The sequence below is a fragment of the Salmo salar genome, chromosome 07 (assembly GCF_965601325.2).
Source record: "Salmo salar chromosome 07, fSalSal1, whole genome shotgun sequence".
Taxonomy (NCBI): domain Eukaryota; kingdom Metazoa; phylum Chordata; class Actinopteri; order Salmoniformes; family Salmonidae; genus Salmo; species Salmo salar.
In genome coordinates this window covers 30,332,946-30,354,319 of record NC_138297.1, presented here as the reverse complement: position 1 = coordinate 30,354,319, position 21,374 = coordinate 30,332,946, and the positions used below count along the sequence as shown (strand labels likewise).

At 43.6% G+C, this 21,374-nt stretch overlaps 2 protein-coding genes and 1 non-coding gene across 16 annotated transcripts in view; 2 read left to right on the top strand and 1 right to left on the bottom strand.

The window, feature by feature from the left end:
- Positions 1 to 3,887, top strand: part of LOC106608960 (dynactin subunit 1) — a 33,605-nt gene extending 29,718 nt beyond the window's left edge. For 7 of the 9 annotated variants that reach the window (XM_014207223.3, XM_014207222.3, XM_045721826.2 and 4 more), the window contains 5 exons: positions 1,575 to 1,705; positions 2,026 to 2,239; positions 2,399 to 2,472; positions 2,589 to 2,678; positions 2,765 to 3,887. In XM_014207223.3, the coding sequence (XP_014062698.3) occupies positions 1,575 to 1,705; positions 2,026 to 2,239; positions 2,399 to 2,472; positions 2,589 to 2,678; positions 2,765 to 2,902 (647 nt within the window). In that variant the 3' untranslated portion in view covers positions 2,903 to 3,887. The remainder of the gene's footprint in view (positions 1 to 1,574; positions 1,706 to 2,025; positions 2,240 to 2,398; positions 2,473 to 2,588; positions 2,679 to 2,764) is intronic. The other 2 variants (XM_014207224.3, XM_014207219.3) reach the window with 1 other exon arrangement.
- A 73-nt stretch (positions 3,888 to 3,960) lies between these two features.
- fam113 (family with sequence similarity 113) lies at positions 3,961 to 21,179 on the bottom strand. Of its 6 annotated transcripts, XM_014207225.3 has the most exons (13): positions 20,580 to 21,179; positions 20,090 to 20,171; positions 19,652 to 19,731; positions 18,999 to 19,079; positions 18,686 to 18,837; positions 7,547 to 7,697; positions 7,076 to 7,322; positions 6,765 to 6,833; positions 6,187 to 6,285; positions 5,750 to 5,827; positions 5,370 to 5,509; positions 4,838 to 5,042; positions 3,961 to 4,548 (listed from the first exon to the last, which is right to left on the bottom strand). In XM_014207225.3, exons 1-13 carry the CDS (start codon positions 20,580 to 20,582, stop codon positions 4,409 to 4,411), a joined length of 1,527 nt encoding a protein of 508 aa, XP_014062700.1. In that variant the 5' UTR covers positions 20,583 to 21,179; the 3' UTR covers positions 3,961 to 4,408. The 6 variants fall into 6 exon arrangements, with proteins under 6 accessions (XP_014062700.1, XP_045577797.1, XP_045577793.2 ...); XM_045721841.2 differs by lacking the exon at positions 20,580 to 21,179 and having other exon boundaries at positions 18,999 to 19,167; positions 20,090 to 20,573; XM_045721837.2 differs by lacking the exon at positions 20,580 to 21,179 and having other exon boundaries at positions 20,090 to 20,573.
- Positions 14,239 to 14,314, top strand: trnaa-ugc (transfer RNA alanine (anticodon UGC)). The gene has a single exon. It is a non-coding gene; the product is annotated as a tRNA-Ala (tRNA).
- Positions 21,180 to 21,374: the final 195 nt, after the last annotated feature.

Here is a 21,374-nt window from a genome sequence, read left to right as displayed (position 1 = left end):
CGCTATCCAAAAAAACGGTCCATTTATAAATCGCAATCTGGGTCAGGTGGCATCATTTGAAAGCTGGTTCTATTGCCAACATGGCTAGCTAAGTTCTAAAATATTGTGACGACCCTGGGTTTATAAGCGCGGAAATCGACTCTGTCGCTTGAGCATGCTTTTGCGGCATAGTCGATAGCGCGCCGGACCTCGGGCTTGAAGGTCGAGGGTTCGAGGCCTGCTCCCTGCTGTTTCATTACAATATGATCTTAGTGTTAGGTTTTCAAAAGACACTTCAGACAAACGGATTGTAATTTTTGGTGTGCATAGAATGGAGTCACGAGTGCATTCAAATGTTGATCGAACGTAGCGATCACAATCGTTGATAGTGTAAATGACTTTCAAATATGGGAATGTAAAAGTGCACATTTGGACTCATGGGTGTGTGGTTTGCTTGTGTGACATCAAAGCGGTATTTATTGTCATTGTTAACGTCTCATCTTTCAGAACACATAAACTCTTCTCGATTTACAGCATTTCCCTCACTCAGACAGCAAATGTGCAAAAGTATCCCAATTAGCGGGAGGGAGTGGGGGGGTGTCTAATCACGCGCGGTGCTCAAGTTTATAACGGCTGTCTGTCAAAATCCACAGCGCTGTGAAGCGGAGAACCTGAGCTCTGACGTTATGTATGCGTGTTACTGTACAGCCACTGCATTCCAATTTAGGCGAATGACAATCTGCCATTTCAACCCGTATAACGCATGACGGGCTGTGAGTGGAAAGGGATACTGCTTATATGATATTTCAATTAGTAGGATAAGGGTCTCTCATGCATAATGTCTGTCTTATAGTGCTTTGCTCAACTGTAGCCTAAGGTATTTTTCAAATTTGTTCTCTCATTATTACCTCAGGCATACCATGTTTTTAGGAAATTCAGGTTATTCAAATAAAACGTTACTTTCTGCGATAGATCATGAAATAGCGCGGTGGGAGAAATCCAGTATGCATTAAACTGAAAGAGTGCCTTAATAGTCCAAGTCATATTCATATCAAATGGAGAGAAAATGTGTCTTTTAAATCAATAAGATACCAGTGTGTCCACTATAAAAATGTACTTTGGTTATTGGCCCAGATCATCTGACATTTGAGAGAGAGAAAAAAACCAAAACATTTTCCCGAACGGACATTTTGCGCTGCTTTGGTGAAACTCTTAGCTCTGCCTAAGTTGTACTCTTGCATTCTGCAAATATAACATATTTTTAGAAATTGACTATAGCCAATAGAAATATATAGGCCATTTTCTCAATGTCACCCATGCAATTTTCTGCTGGCTTTGCTTGACTCTGCTTTTTACTGTGTGGCCACAGTCAAGCTGAAATAGGCTTGGTATCGTCTGTCACATCACCATCGATGATGGCTGTCAATCATCCTCGATAGACGATACTAACATAATATCATCCAATCCTAAAGCCATGTTGTGATTAGGGTTTATAATCTGCTAAATATGTTCTGACTGTTTTAATTTACTAATGTCTTACCCCTCCCTATCCCCCCTTCTCTCCTCCTCCCACCCCCTCCCTACCTCCTCTCCAGCGGGTGTTGCCCCAGGAGCAGGGGGCCTGTCTGGGCCGATGCAGGTGGTGGACTCCCCTCTCCTCCGTCAGCAGGTGGAGACCCAGAGACTGGGCATCAAACACCTGAAGAACGAGAACAACAGACTGAAGGTCAGAACACTGCAGGGAACTGACTTGTGTGTGTCACTTTTAGTGCCATCTCTATTCTGTCCTAATCAAAATATGGATTCATTATTTCTCTTTTTACCAGTAACGAGAACTGTATTTTTGAAGATCATTGAAGTCTGTCTGTGTTGTATGCTTTTCTTGATGTAGTTCATTGAACAGTCTATTTATCATGGAACGTATGTTCACTAGTAGTTAATTGAAAGTAGTCCATTCCTTTTAATGTATACATGTATGTTTCTGACTGTAGTTAGCTCTGTGTCGCTGTCTCTATTGATAACTCTCTGTATATCGCTCTCCTCCAGGCAGAGAAGATGAGAGCCCAGTTAGCCTCCCTCCCTCCCCTCCACGTCCCCAAGCTTCCTCTGAGAGAGGCCTCCACCTCTCCCCCTGCTGAGGGGCCTCTCCACGGGGCTCTCTACAGGAAGACAGACCAGCTCCTGGGGACCCTGCTCAAGATGAGCGCCGCCGTTAAGGTGGTCGACATCACCGGGAAGACTCCAGGTGGGAGGGATGTGGGTGTGTTTGTTTTTGTGTGACAGGAAGACACCAGGTCTGTGTGTGTGTGTGTGTCTAAAGGGTTTTGTGAGTGTGTAGCGTAGTTTATATTGTTTTTCAGTACGTGTGTATTTGAGTTAGATAATAAAATCTAATATGTACCGTCTCTTTCTCCTACAGTGAGTGCGAGTGCTCAGCTCCTGGACCAGACAGCTCGTCTGCAGTCTCTGAGTGACGCTCTGGACAAACTGAAGGTGACCTGAATTTATATGATCACCCCTAGTAATAATCATAGTATTTCTCTACACCACAGACAGATTTTGTCCACTAATCTCTCTATCATGGAAATGGACACATCTCTCTCTCTCAGGGTGAAGTGTCAGAGCATGTGGTTTCTCAGCAGCCTGGGGCGAAGGTCTCCTCTGACTTTGCCACCTTCCCCATTTCCTCCTTCGTCAAGGTAACACACACACACATAAATACAAGATATCTGGTTTAGGCATAAGACTGTATTTGTTGTCCTTTGACCTGTTCTTCTCCTTTCAGGCCAAGGAGGAGAAGCAGGGGGGTACGGTGTTCATAGGGCGCGTGGCCATCCCATGTGCCAAGGGCCAGGAGCAGGTGCACCGTCTCGTCTTATCACAGCAGCACCTGCAGCAAGTGCACCGCCTCCTCATGACCTAAGATGCCATCCCATTGGCCTGCGTCCACAAGTGATAGCAAGCTCCTCCAATCAGAGCACAGCAGATGCAAAAAATGTTTTTCTTTTCAGTTCCAGCCCATTTCCTATTCATCAGATTCTCTCAGGACACGTTGTTACACTACACCACCTGGTCAAAGGTATTACACATCTATGCCAAAGAGACAAGTGTTCTCGTCTAGTTCTAATACTTCATACAGTAATTGTTACTCTTTACCAACACGTTCTACATGATTGTCAGTCTTTTTAAAGCAGCTTTTGAGTGGCTCAACTCGTGAATGTTGCATCTCTAGAATTGATTTAACCAATTTCTGCTCCATCGTCAACTCGCTTGGTGTGTGTACATTTTGTTTCTCCATACTTTTAACCATAGGGAAATGACACAATTATTCATGCATTGCACTTTTTTTTGTACTGTGTTGATTATTTAAATCTACACCTACCTGTGTAAACCAGCAGTCAGGACCAAGCAAATTCACCACGTTGTGAGATATTGACTAATGTATTCTGTCAAAAGGCACCCTATAACGTAACAATTCATACACCTTTAACTTCTGTTCATTTGGCTGAGATGGGAAGCTAATTTGATAAATGTAGGGTGTTTGACATGCCTACAGCAACCAGGTTTCACTGATTTATAAATCAAGTTGGTATTATTCACAAGTTAAGTTAGACCATATGTGTCGAGACCTTAGTCATTATGGTAGATGAATGCAAGTATGTCGGGGTGGTAAATGCTGAATAGTCTAGGATGTGGCTAGTGCTGAAAGTTAACCTCAAGCCATTATACTGTTTAACATGTTCCTACTCCAGTGTTCAGTGCAGAACATTTCAACCATACATACAGCAAGAGGTACCTACTCTCCAACAGTGTTCGTTGAAGACCATGTAAGACAACACAGTGGACTGACGGGAAGCTGTATGACTATCCAAAAACGGACCAATAAAGTTCTTACCTAACAAAATTGATTGCTTGGTAACATGAAATTCTTTCCATGCCTAGACCTGGACTAAAACACAAGGAGAGGATGAGGAGACTCAATGGGAACTAAATCAGTGCAATTTTATTGTAAAATTTTCCCAGTATGCCTAAACATACAACCAACCCCCACCATGGCAAGAAAATACTAAGATATAGACTGACAGAATATAATGCCACAGCTTTTCAACTTAAAAAGCCTCAACAGTAAAAATAAACAATTTAAAAAGAAAACTGTGATTTCTTGAGCAGAAGACAATACACAGCCCTCTAGAACTGTAGTTTGAGGCACCACCCATGTTTGGGATACACAAGCAAGTTACAGAATTATGAAATACCTTTAAGCGCTGCCCATACATAATCACGTGATGAGATGAGCAAGTACCATTAGTTTGAACACTATATACAGGGCCCGGAGTTTCTCCTGGTCACATGGTCCAGGAAAAGCTCTGTCCTAGTTTGCACAGCCTGTATAAGGGCTACCCCGAACTAAAGTACAAGAGCTTTCCAGTCAGTATCTCTGGCATGTGTACGGGGCGTAGTGCTTCTTCGGTTGTTTCTTCCTCATCACATACTGGTTCTCAGGACGGAGAGGGACGGAGGGTCTGGGGTGGTAGGCCTTATTATGCTGCACCGGCCTGTAGTGTCCAGCTGGAAGAGATTAAAGGGAGAGTGCTAAACAGTCATTTAAAGCCCAATCACCCCAGGATTGATACAATTCTTTACTACAGAGCAGAGGCTCTACTTGTAAATCCCTTTTGCATCAAGCAAGGGAGGAGAGACTTCAATGGCTAAATGTTCTGCTTCACACAATGGAATCTGGAGGGATAGGTATACAGAACTACACTTAATGGCCGTGTCCAAAATCTGTCTTGCCTACTATGGCCAGTGTCAGAGGTCCCATGATTAGGCTACTGTGCGCACGTGTTTGTCAACTTACTAGTGTTCCGGACCATCCCGTTATTTTCCCTACATCCGTTGTCCAGTGAGTGTCTGTTGACTGGGGGATGTCTGTAGACCACTTGGGTGTGTCTGTGATGCACCGGGGCAGTCGGCTGTCTGTTGACCAGGCTTGGTCTGTTGGCTTGGTTCTCCTTGAAGCTGAAGTAGCCAGCGCCGAACTTGGGGTGGACGGGGAGGTCGTCCTCATAGAATCAAATCAAATTGTATCTATTCATTTTCAAATGTGACATGACAATTTAAAAGTGCATTTAGAAATCGCAAAACCTCACAATAAAAAAAATGGAAGAAATAAAAGCAAACAAAAAGGCAATAAATAGAGAAACAAAGGATGTCTAAAACAGTCAAATCACAGATTAAAGGCCAAGCTAAAACGGTGGAGTTAAGTGCAATTTCAACCTCACCACTTTTAAAATCGGTCATAATTTCAAGCAACATACCAGTATCTACATGACAAAACGGGAAATAGTAGTGGTGTCCCTTTAAAACCCTCAATGGTGTTTGCCCCTTACCCCGTAGAACTGTTCTCCGCAGCTGCTGTATTTCCCTTCCAGAGGCCTGTAGGGTTCATCCGAAGCTGGCCTGTAGGGTTCATCTGAAGCTGGCCTGTAGGGCTCAAGGCCTGAGTCCTCAGCAGGATGCCATCCTAGAGCTAAAAAAAATAAAAGAGAAATGTTGTTCAGTTTAATGTACGTAAGCTATCCTTCCATAGATCTGTAGGGCTGAAGGACGGAGTCCAATGCAGGCTGCCACCTTAGAGATACAGGACACGAGGAGAGACGGATGTTGCAGTTGAGTGAGTTGAATTAATGAATACAGAATTGTTCTTCCCAAAAAGGTTTCTCAAGAGCTGTATTAGGAAGTTGTCATTATACAAATATCTGATTCATACCTGCTGAATTGGGAGTGAAATAGTTTGCCTGAGGCTCGTATCCGTCATAGTGTCCAAACCCCTCTGTTGCCCAGGCAACTGGTGAATTACATGGCAGGGTCACTACACATTATACATACATTTATCTCCACTCACTGAAAGATTCCTTAGGATTCAAACCTCCCATTACCTGTGGTCATGAATCATTACACAGTTGTGGGACTTGTGAATGAATTGGTTACTCAGGTGCTGTGCACAGAGGGACAGGTGTGAAGGAGGCAAGTCAAGTGGGTGTGAATGACAGCAGCCTTTTAAAAGTGGCATTAGGTGAAGATGCAGGTTAAACTCCACAGTAGTCAAGTGAACCAGGCAGTCAAGTGAACCAGGCAGTCAAGTGAACAAGGCAGTCAAGTGAACAAGGCAGTCAAGTGAACAAGGCAGTCAGTCAATCATTTTACCACTGCAGTGACCTGGGTTCATCATCCTGGGGTCTGGTCTCCTGAAATGAGGCTCTGGTGGATAGTGCCAGGTGTCTAGCAATGAGGGAATAACACAAACTCCAAAGCAAATCAGGGGGAGAAAAACAGGTTTATTTGAGAAGGACAAATCATAGATGTTATGCTGGGAGGTAGATGTTCAGTCTCCCCTGTCCTCAGTTTTTCTCCACAGAACAAAGGAACAGGATGCCATTTATAACCCCCCCCCCCCACCCTAGCCTGGAGTTGACCAATCAGAAGTCCTTGCAGTACAACTGGGCCAATGGCCAAATAAGTATCCTGCTCCTGACTCAATGTACAGACCGTAGCACACGTAGCTCTGAGTTCAGGAGTGACATTCCAGATTCTAAACAGATGTTGAACTGAAACCCAACTCCTATTTACAATTCCCTATTGACCATTAGTACTCTAGTCTTTACTCTTCTCATCCGCTGTGTTGTGTATTTACCCTCAAAATATTCTTATAACCTCAACGTCACGATAACCCGGCATGGTACTACTGTACTGACCAATACAGTGAGGAGGAAGCCACCACTTACCTGTGTTCTTGGTCATGGTTTTTGTGTAGGCTTTGAGCTGCTGCTGCTGCTCTGAATGATCAATGTGCCCTACAGGGAGAAGAATACCAGTCTTTCAACTGACAGTCAAATTCAAAACCAGACAGGTGATGTGTGTATGTATATTTATTATACTGTATGCGTGTGGTGTTCTACTAACTAGCGGTGGTGAGAGGACAGTGTAGCACAAACCCCCAGACCTGTGCAGCAGTAGTAAGGATGTGATGCATCAGTGAGCTAGAGAGTACAAGTGTGTATGTATTTACAGTGTGTGTGTGTGCGTGTGTACTAACCAACAGTAGTGGCAGGACAGTGCAGCACCACTCCCCAGGCCTCTGCAGCATGTTGCAGCAGTAAGGTGGTGATACGTCGGTGGGCCACAGAGTTCCAGTGGACCCCATCCTTCATGCGGTGCTCAAGCGAGAAGCGGAACTGGAAGTGGAGGTCCAGGACGTCAAGGCCGTAGGCGACGGCCATCTTGCTGCTGTAGAAGTTGGCCTGGATCACGTCGTAGCACAGCGTTGGGCCCCTGTGCTCTATCTGGTTGGGAGAAATTAAAGGGTGAGGTATAATAGTTCTTTAGCCATTATTGTTGTACAATGCACATCATTTACTATAATTGAGCAATTACTGGGTCACATTAAATAGGAGCAAAACATCCTTAAAGCGGAAAGCCAAAAATAAACATTAAAGTTTGGGTAGTAAATCAAGATGATTCCAAATCCGTGCCTATTGAACACGACCCTGCCTCGTCATCTACCTACCTCAGGAACGAAGAAGCCCCCTACGATCCTCTTCCCCAGGGGCATGGTCATGTTCCACATGACCAGACATTCAGGAGGCAGGATGGAGTTCATCTTGTCAAAGAGCTTATGAAGGTTCTCCTGGTACTCAACATGCCATTTAGGGTTATACCTGGGTGACAAGACAAGACCAGGGACAAACTCGTGAGGGCCCCAAAAAAGTAAAACTTGTAATTTATTTTTAAACGTGCACACAAAAAAATGGTTGTATAATGCAAGAAAATGTGCCTATTTTTGGGACGAAGCTCTCACAATACCATCAATTTGCTCTAGATTGTGATACCAGGCCAAGTATCGCAATACAGAGTAGTATCGGGATACCCAAGGGGTTAGCCCTGCTCTCCCAGAATGCATGTTCCCGTTTTGGATACGTTCTGAACAAAAACTTGTCCCCGATAGTCACACCTCTACACAATACAACGAATTGAATTTAACTTCACAGTTCAGTGTTCCCCTAGGATATTTTTAATCAGCGGCAAAGTTGGCATGGGGGAGTGGCGGGGCGTAGTAGTGGCTGTGGACAATGGAGCGGTCTCGGACCGCAGATTTTATAGGCCCTCTTGGCCGCAGAGAAAGTTTTGCTGTTTTAAAGCTAATTTCCTGCAATTCTACACATTTTGCCATGTTGTTATGCCATCAGAGTGACTCGTAAATATAAATAAAGATAGACACACATATAAACTCAGCAAAAAAAGAAACGTCCTCACTGTCAACTGCGTTTATTTTCAGCAAACTTAACATGTGTAAATATTTGTATGAACATAACAAGATTCAACAACTGAGTCATAAACTGAAGAAGTTCCACAGACATGTCACTAACAGAAATTGAATAATGTGCCCCTGAACAAGGGGGGGGGGGACAAAATCAAAAGTAACAGTCAATGCAGCTGGTGGCCACACCAGATACTAAGTACTGCAGTGCATCTCATCCACATGGACTGCACCAGATTTGCCAGTTCTTACTGTGAGATGTTACTCCACTCTTCCATCAAGGCACCTGCAAGTTCTCTGACATTTCTGTGGGGAATGGCCCTATCCCTCACCCTCCGATCCAACAGGTCCCAGACATGCTCAATGGGATTGAGATCCGGGCTCTTAGCTGGCCATGGCAGAACACTGACATTCCTGCCTTGCAGGAAATCACACACGGAACGAGCAGTATGGCTGGTAGCATTGTCATGCTGGAGGGTCATGTCAGGATGAGCCTGCAGGAAGTGTACCACGAGGGAGGAGGATGCCTTCCCTGTAACACACAGCGTTGACATTGCCTGCAATGACAAGCTCAGTCCGATGATGCTGTGACACACCACCCCAGACCATGACGGACCCTCCACATCGATCCCGCTCCAGAGTACAGGCCTTGGTGTAACGCTCATTCCTTCGACGATAAACGCGAATCCAACCATCACCCCTGGTGAGACAAAACCGCGACTCGTCAGCGATGAGCACTTTTTGCCAGTCCTGTCTGGTCCAGCGACGGTGGGTTTGTGCCCATAGGCAACGTTGTTGACAGTGAAGTCTAGTGAGGACCTACCTTACAACAGGCCTACAAGCCCTCAGTTCAGCCTGTTGTGGACAGTCAGCACTGATGGAGGGATTGTGCGTTCCAACTCGGGCAGTTGTTGTTGCCATCCTGTACCTGTCCCGCAGGTGTGATGTTCAGATGTACCGATCCTGTGCAGGTGTTGTTACACGTGATCTGCCACTGCCAGGACGATCAGCTGTCCGTTCTGTCTCCCTGTAGCGCCGTCTTAGGCGTCTCACAGTACGGACATTGCAATTTATTGCCCTGTCCTCATGCCTCCTTGCAGCATGCCTAAGGCACGTTCATGCAGATGAGCAGGGACCCTGGGTATCTTTCTTTTGGTGTTAAGAGTCAGTAGAAAGGCCTCTTTAGTGTCCTAAGTTTTCATAACTGTGACCTTATTAATTGCCTACCGTCTGTAAGCTGTTAGTGTCTTAACGACCGTTCCACAGGTGCATGTTCATTAATTGTTTATGGTTCATTGAAGAAGCATGGGAAACAGTGTTAAAACCCTTTACAGTTAAGTTATTTGGATTTTTACAAATTATCTTTGAATGACAGGGTCCTGAAAAAAGGACCCTTCTTTTTTTGCTGAGTTTATTTTGCAGCAGTGGTATGCCGCTGCTAAATTAATATAGGGGAGAAACTGCACTTTTCACTGTATAATAGAAAAGGCTATTGTAGAAAATAGCTGATTTGCTCATTTCCAAATGCCTACATGTGGGCAGGAGGAATGTAGTAAGGAATATAAACACATAATGATCTGCCTTTTCATTAAGGAAGGGGGGGACCCCACATCTTCAGCCTACTCTTCAGACAACTTTACACACAGCCTACACACTCTCCCTCTCTCACACACACACACACTGCTCCCAAAAGTTAGGCACCAAACAGAATAAGGAACGCCAGAAAAATATGGATTTTGGATTCAGATTTAGCTTAGAAATACATTGATTAGGCATACGCTTCCTACTTTTGAAGTACTACTATGAGTAGGCTAACTATCCCTTTGCCATCCAAATGTGTGCATCGCCAAGGGGTACCATATTAGCTAGCAAGCCAGGCAACATGACTAAACATGGTCGTGTGTTATCAAACCTCACAGACCATGAGTAATTTAAAACGGCCCGCGACATGGTTTATAAAATTATATAACGTATGCGCAAATTCGCAGTAGAATGGGGTTTGGGCTAGATATTAAGGCGCAAGCATGACTGACAGCGAAGACTAGTCAGACTGGAGAACTTGTTCTTACAGGCGAAATGAAAAAGTATCTACGTATCCACTTCATTTGCGTTGCGAGCCACTCCAATAATTAAACAAAATGTAACAACAGTGAAAATGTGCTTATGTCATCGGTCAAAACAAGAAAAACATAAAAGGCCCATTTTTAAGCCCAAAATTGTCAGACGCTAAATGCTTTTCCACATAATTCAAAATTTGATTATATTTTCTTGTCTTTAAATCCATAATATCAAAAAACACGTTGTTTTTAGTTGGAACTAGCCTAAAAACTGCCAAAAATTAAAAAGCACTGTTTTTCAAAATAATATGACAAAATAAGGATTTGGTTATTTTTCTCATCACTTGTTATGTGGGTGGGGCTATATCTGTAGTCCCATCATTTGCCATATGCATATCCAACCTAGCTTTCAAAATAAGAGTTGAGCGTTTGTTGTGAAAGCAAAGGATCATGATTTGGCAAGCTTAGGCTACAGTGTATGACCCTAAAGGCAGTTATGTGTTTTAAGCCATAGATATAATACCAAGGTTTTAAGCATTCTATTCCATTTCGGTTAGTGGGCCAAATACTTTCCCCTTGCAGCCACTCAATTGCGTCACCTTTTTGGTCAGAAAAAGTTCACGTTAATCCACTGAGGAAAAAGGGACAATGCCTATAACCTGTCAAAAATTCCCCAAAAGGGGATATACAGTATATTGCCAACTGAACAGAGGAGTTGTCCATTTCAGCACCACAGAGCTCCGCTATAGGCGTACCAGTGACAAAGAGTGGAGATGCAGGAGAAGCGCTGTCCATTAAGCTGTGCTGAATAAGAACAGGCGTGGCCTCAGCTCCTTTTAAAAACGTGGGGTTTTCCTTTGTAGTCTAGGCCTACTTCCTGATTTCGCCATTTGTCCAGTCGAGTTTTTTCGCTTGATTAGTGTAACCAATCCTTTGATTTATGCCTTTTATTTCAATGCATTATGTAGTTTTGACCACTTTTGTCCTGCATTTGCTTTCGTTGAGTAGCCGTTAAGGCGTTTGATGTCGGTCTTATTGTGCTTTGTAGCCACTATTCAGTGGCATTAACATGTGCAATTCAATAAGAGAAAAGCTGCGAATGGGGAGTTGAAAATGGGAAGGGATGGCCAGAAAAGCAATTTTGGGGAAAGATTTGGTCTCATGGTCCAAGTGGCTCTATGCCTGTTTTCAAATGTGCCCATTTATTTATGGTTTGCTTATAGGCCCTACAGAAACAATAATTTCATGTGTCAATGTTTTAATTGTGTTTGTACTCTAGAAAATGAATAGGCCTCCATTAGAATAGGCTACTTCTTGGCCGTTTTAACTGTTAAAAATTATATATACCACCTCAGTCACCGGCTTCATCAATAAGTGCATCGACATTGTCGTCCCCACAGTGACCGTACGTACATACATAGTGAGGGGAAAAAAGTATTTGTCCACTGACAAAGAAATTATCAGTCTATAATTTTAATGGTAGGTTTATTTGAACAGTGAGACAGAATAACAAAAAAAAAATCCAGAACAACGCATGTCAAAAATGTTATAAATTGATTTGCATTTTAATGAAGGAAATAAATATTTGACCCCCTCTCATTCAGAAAGATTTCTGGCTCCCAGGTGTCTTTTATACAGGTAACGAGCTGAGATTAGGAGCACACTCTTAAAAGGGAGTGCTCCTAATCTCAGTTTGTTACCTGTATAAAAGACGCCTGTCCACAGAAGCAATCAATCAATCAGATTCCAAACTCTCCACCATGGCCAAGACCAAAGAGCTCTCCAAGGATGTCAGGGACAAGATTGTAGACCTACACAAGGCTGGAATGGGCTACAAGACCATCGCCAAGCAGCTTGGTGAGAAGGTGATAACAGTTGGTGCAATTATTCGCAAATGGAAGAAACACAAAAGAACTGTCAATCTCCCTCGGCCTGGGGCTCCATGCAAGATCTCACCTCGTGGGGTTGCAATGATCATGAGAATGGTGAGGAATCAGCCCAGAACTACACGGGAGGATCTTGTCAATGATCTCAAGGCAGCTGGGACCATAGTCACCAAGAAAACAATTGGTAACACACTACACCGTGAAGGACTGAAATCCTGCAGCGCCCGCAAGGTCCCCCTGCTCAAGAAAGCACATATACATGCCCGTCTGAAGGTTGCCAAATGTACATCTGAATGATTCAGAGGACAACTGGGTGAAAGTGATGTGATCAGATGAGACCAAAATGGAGCTCTTTGGCATCAACTCAACTCGCCGTGTTTGGAGGAGGAATGCTGCCTATGACCCCAAGAACACCATCCCCACCGTCAAACATGGAGGTGGAAACATTATGCTTTGGGGTGTTTTTCTGCTAAGGGGACAGGACAACTTCACCGCATCAAAGGGACGATGGACGGGGCCATGTACCGTCAAATCCTGGGTGAGAACCTCCTTCCCTCAGCCAGGGCATTGAAAATGGGTCGTGGATGGGTATTCCAGCATGACAATGACCCAAAACACACGACCAAGGCAAAAAAGGAGTGGCTCAAGAAGAAGCACATTAAGGTCCTGGAGGGGCCTAGCCTGTCTCCAGACCTTAATCCAATAGAAAATCTGTGGAGGGAGCTGAAGGTTCGAGTTGCCAAACGTCAGCCTCAAAACCTTAATGACTTGGAGAAGATCTGTAAAGAGGAGTGGGACAAAATCTCTCCTGAGATGTGTGCAAACCTGGTGGCCAACTACAAGAAACGTCTGACCTCTGTGATTGCCAACAAGGGTTTTGCCACCAAGTACTAAGTCATGTTTTGCAGAAGAGTCAAATACTTATTTCCCTCATTAAATTGCAAATCATTTTATAACATTTTTGACATGCGTTTTTCTGGATTTATTTGTTGTTATTCTGTCTCTCACTGTTCAAATAAACCTACCATTAAAATTATAGACTGATCATTTCTTTGTCAGTGGGCAAACATACAAAATCAGCAGGGGATCAAATACTTTTTCCCCCCTCACTGTATCCCAACCAGAAGCCATGGATTACAGGCAACATCTGCATCGAGCTGATGGGTTTGAACTGCACCGAGCTTTAACCATTATTAATCATTAGTTGTAATAGAGACATGAGGGGTGCCATAGCCGAGGGTCTACACCAGGAGTTAATGGTTATCTGTAGGAGGAAGGGTTATGGTGGGAGCAATTAAGCTTGGAATGGGCTGAGTGCAGGGAAAACGGTCACATGTGGCAGTACTGGTAAGGGGAGAGAGCCGTGGATAAGGGGGTCAAGGTCAGGTCACGTCAAGGGAACCGTTTATTGCCTGTATCACTTAGTTTCCTGCCAAGCAATAAAGATGCAATGTTCAGCGATAAGGAGGAGATTCCACCCAAATTGGGGTATGTATACTACCACGGGTGGAACCATGTCTGTCTGATGCAGCTGTATTGACCCTCTGGGAAGACTAAACTTGGTTTAAGATAGGGATGCACGATATGGGGTGAACATATCGGAATCGGTCGATATTAGCTAAAAATGCCAACATCGGTATTGGCCCGATGTCTAGTTTAACGCCTATGTTAAAAACCGATGTCAAAGCTACAGTGCATACCCATATAACGTAGGTACATGGCTTAATGACGCATGTGTAGCGCTAAATTTTACGTGGCAACACAGCATTCCTAACCTAGCCCACACAATGACTGCTGTGCGGATCGAGCAGTCAACAAGTCGAGCAGTCATTTGAAAGAGTAAGAACATTTCAGTGAGACAACTCAAAGGTGAAATTCATTAAAGCCATGATAATGGAATTTATTGCCCTTGACAATCAACCGTTCTCTGTCGTGGATGTTGGCTTTTGCCGACTGGTCGAGCACCGGTACACACTAAGTGTGCTATTTTTCAGATGTTGGCTCCCTGTGGCTCAGTTGGTAGAGCATGGTGTTTGCAACGCCAGGGTTGTGGGTTCGATTCCCACGGGGGGCCAGTACGGAGGAAAAACAAAATGTATGAAAATGTATGCATTCACTACTGTAAGTCGCTCTGGATAAGAGCATCTGCTAAATGACAAATGTAAATGTAAAGTTGCTCTACCACAGTTACACAGTAATAGCGTCACTGCTATTAGCTTCACAACATACATACATACATACATACATACATACTATGGAATGCCGTTTGGGTCTTTGCGTGTCAAAGCTGTACAAAAAAGTATGCAAACAAGCAAACACAGACCACGAATGATGTGTTTACAATACCGCAACTTCTGGGATAGCTAGCTTTAGCTTGGTACCTAGCAAGCACCAATACAACCAGCCTGAAAACAATGACCAATTGAAACTGCAGTCATTTTCATTATTCTTAGCAATGATTTAGGAATCCTTGTGAGTAAGTATTAGCTAGGTTGCCACCTGTTGTTCGCCTATTGAAATTGAACTCATCTGGCTAGTGAGCTCGACCCGACCGAGTAATGTGTTGTGAAGCTAGCCACAACAAGGATTAGGCACAAAAGTGGAATTTGAAATTTGCCTTCAAAATAAAAGTATGTCATTGCATCACTGTCAAATGAATACAAATAGAATTATGCCAAACTTTGATTTTGAAGGCTAACCGCAAAGTCCACTATTGTGGCTAATCCTTATTGTGGCTAGCTTCACATAGATGGGCCAGACCACCATTAATCAAATAACTGTCTTATAAATTAGGGTTATTTTAGATGACACCTAGCTATATAGTTAGCTAACTATATAGCTACTGAAACAGATGTCATTTTGCAATGTTTTTGGGGAAGAACATTGTTTGCATCCATAAGCTAGCTAGCTTTAAAAAAAAATGTATGACCAGCATTGCAGGTGCCCAAGACAACTTTACCAGCTTCATAGCATATGTATCGATGAATCATTGTGACATATGAAATACGAGGGAATGTGTACTAACTACGTAAAAAATGAACAAACGTGTTAAATTATTATGTGACGTGCAGTCATATTCAGGTCCTAATTGGTCAAATAATGGTATTTGACGTGTATCTTTTTTGACACGCAAAAACAAACGGCATTCAATAGAAATCCTGGTTGAGAATGAAACGACTGAACAACGAAATAGCACAGCAATTAAGTGAAAGAAATAGGTTTTGATTATGTTTTACTGGTAATGGGGACAAAAAGTAAATCGCAACAAAATAACTTTTTGGTCAATGTGGTGTGTGTGTGAGTGTGTGGGTGTAACCTTCATTTATCTAGGCAAGTCAGTTTTACAATGACGGCCCGGACGACGCTGGGCCAATTGTGCGCCGCCCTATGGGACTCCCAATCATGGCCGGATGTGATACAGCCTTGATTCGAACCCGAGACTGTAGTTACCACTCTTGCACCGAGATGCAGTGCCTTAGACCGCTGCGTCCGTGTGTGTGTTAAATAGTTAACTGTACTAGAATGCTTAAAAGGACACTAAACATTTTAATATCGGTTATCAGTATCGTTTTTTTGGGGCAAGGAAAATATTGGATTTCGGTATCGGACATAAAATGTCATATAGGTGCATCACTAGTTTAAGCTTTCAAGGTGTCCGTCAAGTTCTTACTCTGATAATTAGAAACTAACAGAGCTAAAGGCTAGAGCTGCCGCTTTCAAGGAGCGGGACACTAATCCGGACACTTACAAGAAATCCCACTATGCCCTCAGACGAACAAGCAAAGCGTCAATAGAGGATTAAGATTGAATCCTACTACACCGACTGATGCTCGTCGGATGTGGCAGGGCTTGAAAACTATTATTACGGGCTACAAAGGGAAACCCAGACGCGAGCTCCTCAGTGACACGAGCATACCAGATGAGCTGAATGCCTTTTACGCTCTCGTCGAGGTAAACAACACTGAAACATGCATGAGAGCACCAGCTGTTCTGGACGACTGTGTGATAACACTCTCAGTAGCCAATGTGAGAAAGACCTTTAACAGGTCACCATTCACAAAGCCGCGGGGCCAGACGGATTACCAGGATGTGTACTCAAAGCATGCACGGACCAACTGGCAAGTGTCTTCACTGACATTTACAACCTCTCCCTGACCGAGTCTGTAATTCCTATGTTTCAAGCAGACCACCATTGTCCCTGTGCGAAGGAACCTGCCTAAACGATTACCGCCCCATAGCACTCACGTCGGTAGCCATGAAGTGCTTTGAAAGGCTGGTCATGGCTCATATCAACAGCATCCTCCCGGATACCCAGACCCAATCCAATTTGCATACCGCCCCAACAGATCCACAATCTCTATTGCACTCCACACTGCCCTTTCCCATCTGGACAAAAGGAACACCTATGTGAATGTTGTTCACTGACTACAGCTCAGCGTGCCAACAAAGCTCATCACAAAGCTAAGGACCCTGGGACTAAACACCTCCCTCTGCAACTGGATCCTGGCCTTCCTGACGGGCCACCCCCAGGTGGTAAGGGTAGGCAACAACACGTCTGCCACGCTGATCCTCAACACTGGGGCCACTCAGGGGTGTGTACTTAGTCCCCTCCTGTACTCCCTGTTAACCCACAACTGCGTGGCCAAACAAGACTCTAACACAATCATTAAGTTTGCTGATGACAACAGTGGTAGGCCTGATCACCGAAAACGATGAGACAGCCTATAGGGAGGTCAGAGACCTGGCAGTGTGGTGCCAGGACAACAATCTCTCCCTCAATGTGAGCAAGACAAAGGAGTTGATCATGGACTACAGGAAAAGGTGAGCTGAACACGTTCCCATTCACATCGACGGAGCTGTAGTGGAGCGGGTCAAGAGTTAAGTTCCTTGGTGTCCACATCACCAACGAACTATCATGGTCCAAACACACAAAGACAGTCGTTAAGAGGGCACGACAACACCTTTCCCCCCTCAGGAGACTGAAAAGATTTGGCATGGGTCCCCAGATCCTCAAAAGGTTCTACAGCTGCACCATCGAGTGCATCCTGAACGGTTGAATCACCACCTGGTATGGCAACTGCTCAGCATCTGACCATAAGGCGCTAGTGGACAGTGCGTTCGGCCCAGTACATCACTGGGGCCAAGCTTCATGCCATCCAGGACCTATATACTAGATGGTGTCCAATCACCCAAGTTATAGACTGTTTTCTCTGCTACCACACGGCAAGCGGTACCGGAGCACCAAGTCTAGGACTAAAAAGGCTCTTTAACAGCTTTTACCCCAAGCCATAAGACTATTTACATTGACGACACACATCCCCCCCCCCGCAGGTGAAGGTTCACCTTCCAACAGGACAACGACCCTAAGCACACAGCCCAGACAACGCAGGAGTGGCTTCGGGACAAGTCTCTGAATGTCCTTGAGCAGCCCAGCCAGAGCCCGGACTTGAACCCCGATGGAACATCTCTGGAGAGACCTGAAAATAGCTGTGCAGCGACACTCCCCATCCAACCTGACAGAGTTTGAGGATCTGCAGAGAAAAATGGGAGAAACTCCCCAAATACAGGTGTGCCAAGCTTGTAGCGTCATACCCAAGAAGACTTGAGGCTGTAATCGCTGCCAAAGGTGCTTCAACAAAGTACTGAGTAAAGGGTCTGAATACTTATGTAAATGTGATATTAACAAAAAATGTTTTTTTTTTTAATGTTTTTGTCATTATGGGGTAGATTTGGGGGGGGGGGGGGGGGGGGGGCTATTAAATCAATTTTAAAAGGCTGTAACGTCACAAAATGTGAAAATTCAAGGGTCTGAATACCTTCCGAATGCAATAGCCTAAAGCTATGACTGCAGCAGCCAGCCTTCAAGGAGACAATGCAAAGTCAACCGCCACAAAATAAAAATGTATAAAACACTTTACCATAAGAAGAAAACTAGAGTCCATTACACATCCCTACAGAACCAATAAAACCATTCAGTCTCTAATGGCTTATTGGTTTATTCAGCATTGGCATCTGCAACTAAAACAAAGATTTGTCACACAACACACCAAACTCGTATTTTGAAGGCTTCGTTTGGAAAGGATATGCGTTTGACCAATGATACAGGACTAGAGATTTAGCCCACCCGCATCACCAGTAATGAGAAATGGAACCGATTCTTTATCTTCGCTCATCATTATCTACTTGTATAATGAGTGCTTTTTTGTTTTCAGCAATATGACAACTTAAACTTATTTCGGATTTGAAGACATGAAAGGAAAACAGGAATTATCCATAAGCAGACCGCCCTCGTCTTGTCTTTTAGTCGATTGCCGCCTTTTCTTGTTGGACTTTTCAGATTGAGAAGATTAACAATGTGAACACTATAAAACAGACCTAGTAGGTATCATGAATGCTTGATGAAAAAAACAAGTAAAACCTGCAGACATCCTTAACAGACTGGTCACCTGGAGACGTCCCAGAGACAGGAGTTAACGATGACGACGTCTGGTTTGAGACCGTCTTCGAAGTCCCTCAGGATACTCTGCATGTAGCGCGAGTAGATCCTCGTCAGGAAGTAGAACCGCACCAGGTGGTGGTCTGAGCGGAACTGACGCACCTTAGGATGAGATAAAGGAGAAGACCGATGTCATAAGAGATCAGGAAGTGCACATAGAAGCCAAGAGTTATAATTGTGTCAAATAGGACCATTCATTCCCAGTGCAGGTATACTTCCTAAAGAATCACTGTCTTCTCCTTTTTCTCATCCCAGTGACGCACCTCACGGTATTCCGTCCCATTGGTCATTTGACCCAGCCGTCCGCCCTCCACCAGGATGTCCTGCTCGAAGCTCATCTCTCCCTGGTGAGGAGGGGGAGAGGGGGTAGATTGGGAGGGGGAAGAAGCTAGAAGCCACTTTAGTCCTGGTATTATTAAATCAATCATGGATCTGTATTTTGTTTTTTTTAGGACACATTGAAAGCAAAGCTGCAAAAATATTACAATAGAGAGAGAGAATGCATCTATAGTAGGGTTGGACAACATGGTCAAAATATCATATCACAACGTTTTTCTTATTTTTTACAGTATGGCGTTATGATAGTATTTTATGTTTCTGAATAATACAAGTTATCTATTTCATGAGTAGTGCATGACCCTAGGATGGCAACTAATGAATTCTAAGTGGTTTTAATGTGCTTTCTCCAATCAATTTTTTTTTATTATACTAAACCAAACTATGACAAAACTGACAGTGAAGTTTTCATTTATTTAGCACTGTATGATAATACCTTTATAGACAGTATTGTAAAAATCCATACCGGTATGTGGATCCATACCATTATACCTTAAAAGACATATCACCCAGACTCTTTCTAGAAATGTTGCATGGGATATCTCACTTTCACCTTCTAAATCTGTGAGTCAAGGTTTACCTTAGTCTTGAGCTGAGCCAAGCTGAGATATTTGTCCTTTTGCAGCAGAAGCACAATGTCCTTATACACTGAGCGCTGAACTGTGGAGAACACAAATTATGGACATTGACTGACAACGTAAGTTCAGTTGGCAATTTGTCATCCAAAAGGGTGCACTGCACATTCAATTTGATAACCACAGGCTAGCACTCAAATTCAAATCTAGACTCCGGAAGCCAGTTCTACTGCTTTGTTTGTTAATTATTTATTTGTTTCCCTCTAATCAGGCAATGATTTAGGGCTGGGACACTAGGTGGGTGCAATTCATTAACAGGTTGAACAGAAAACCAGCCGTATCCAGACCTCATTGGGTACGATTTGATACCCCTGGACTAGGGCTTCTTGGGCCTGGAGACATGAAAGACTGAACCACTGACCTACATTGGTTTGTACACTTACTCGAGTCCCCCAGGACGACAACAAACTTGTTGTGTAAGAGCTGCCTGGCTTGCTGCTGGCTCACAGCCTTCATGTTCCCCCTCTGTTCATTAAAGTAGAGATTAGGTTCCCAATATTTATAGGAGTGCCTATCAGACGTTGATTTAAAATTGTGTGAGCACTGATTGGATAACAGAGTTTCAGAGGACAGAATAGCAATTATAGTTAGTGGTGTGTTCATAGACATTGCTGGGAAGTAGCCTTACTCACTTCAATAGTCACCAATGCATGGGGTCCAATTGTTGCAGATTCCACATAAAGCTAACACACATTGCTAGGCAGGCCAAAAGGCTATCTGGCAACTCATTCAGACTTATTAACAAGGATGTTAACTACTTGATAATGTCTCAGGTTAGCTCTGGTTCAAGGCGTTAGTGCCCGTTCCTCCGATAGTGAAGGAACGGACACTAAAGCAATGGACCAGAGCTATCAACCAGGTCACCATACTTACCATGGTTGGTTGAACTTGAATTATCTTGATTTAGCTATTACCATTAATAAATGTAAGCAGGTGGTTGAAGTCAAACCTGTCTTAACCAGGACGCCTCTGGTCTGGATAATCGAGTTATTGTCCAATTGATCCAATTATTAGTTGGCTGCTACTACAGTTAGCTAGTAACGTTAGCAAACCCGTTTTTCAGTTTTTGGAGAGAAAAAAATAATGCAGATTGCTGGCAACTTGATTTTCCAGAGCGGTTTGATTAAATATGCAGTTTTTGTACGTGATTCTTTCGCCACAACAATCCTCGTCTTTGGTTTTATTGAAAATATGACTAGTCATTCGCATGCTAATTAATTACAACACCAATTTGCACCTGTATTGCTAGCCAGTAGTAGCTAGCTAGCAAGACGGAATGAGAAGTCCAATTCCACCTGCATTGCGAGAAATCAACCAACATAAATGTATTTTCAATTAGCATTAGACGAACGTTAGACAATAAGTTCTCTATGGTTTGATAAAATACTGTAATAATTTTTAAATCGAAAAGGCATCGAAATGTGGCTAATCTTTGGGTCCGATGACTTTCATCTGCAAACCATTCACCGCGTGAAATGTGATGTGTGAATTTGAACTTGGCGGAGCGCGCGTCGAGTTTATGACAGGTCGTAATGACCAAATTTGTCCAGCAGATGGTAGTAAATTAAAGCCACTGTGATCATAACGAGATGATAAACAGTATCATTGCCATAGGACTCATTGATCAAACAAACAGCTATTTTTATAGATGCAGTTTGATCTCCATTT

What these genes read in the sequence shown, in the direction of transcription:
- fam113 (XM_045721837.2), bottom strand. Translation starts at nt 20,315, where the DNA reads ATGTCTATGAACACACCACTAACTATAATTGCTATTCTGTCCTCTGAA. An exon ending in GAACCCAGGTCACTGCAGTG is followed by an intron (nt 5,828 to 6,186) that starts GTAAAATGATTG and finishes GTAATTCACCAG; the next exon opens with TTGCCTGGGCAACAGAGGGG. An exon ending in TTTCACTCCCAATTCAGCAG is followed by an intron (nt 5,510 to 5,749) that starts GTATGAATCAGA and finishes TATTTTTTTTAG; the next exon opens with CTCTAGGATGGCATCCTGCT.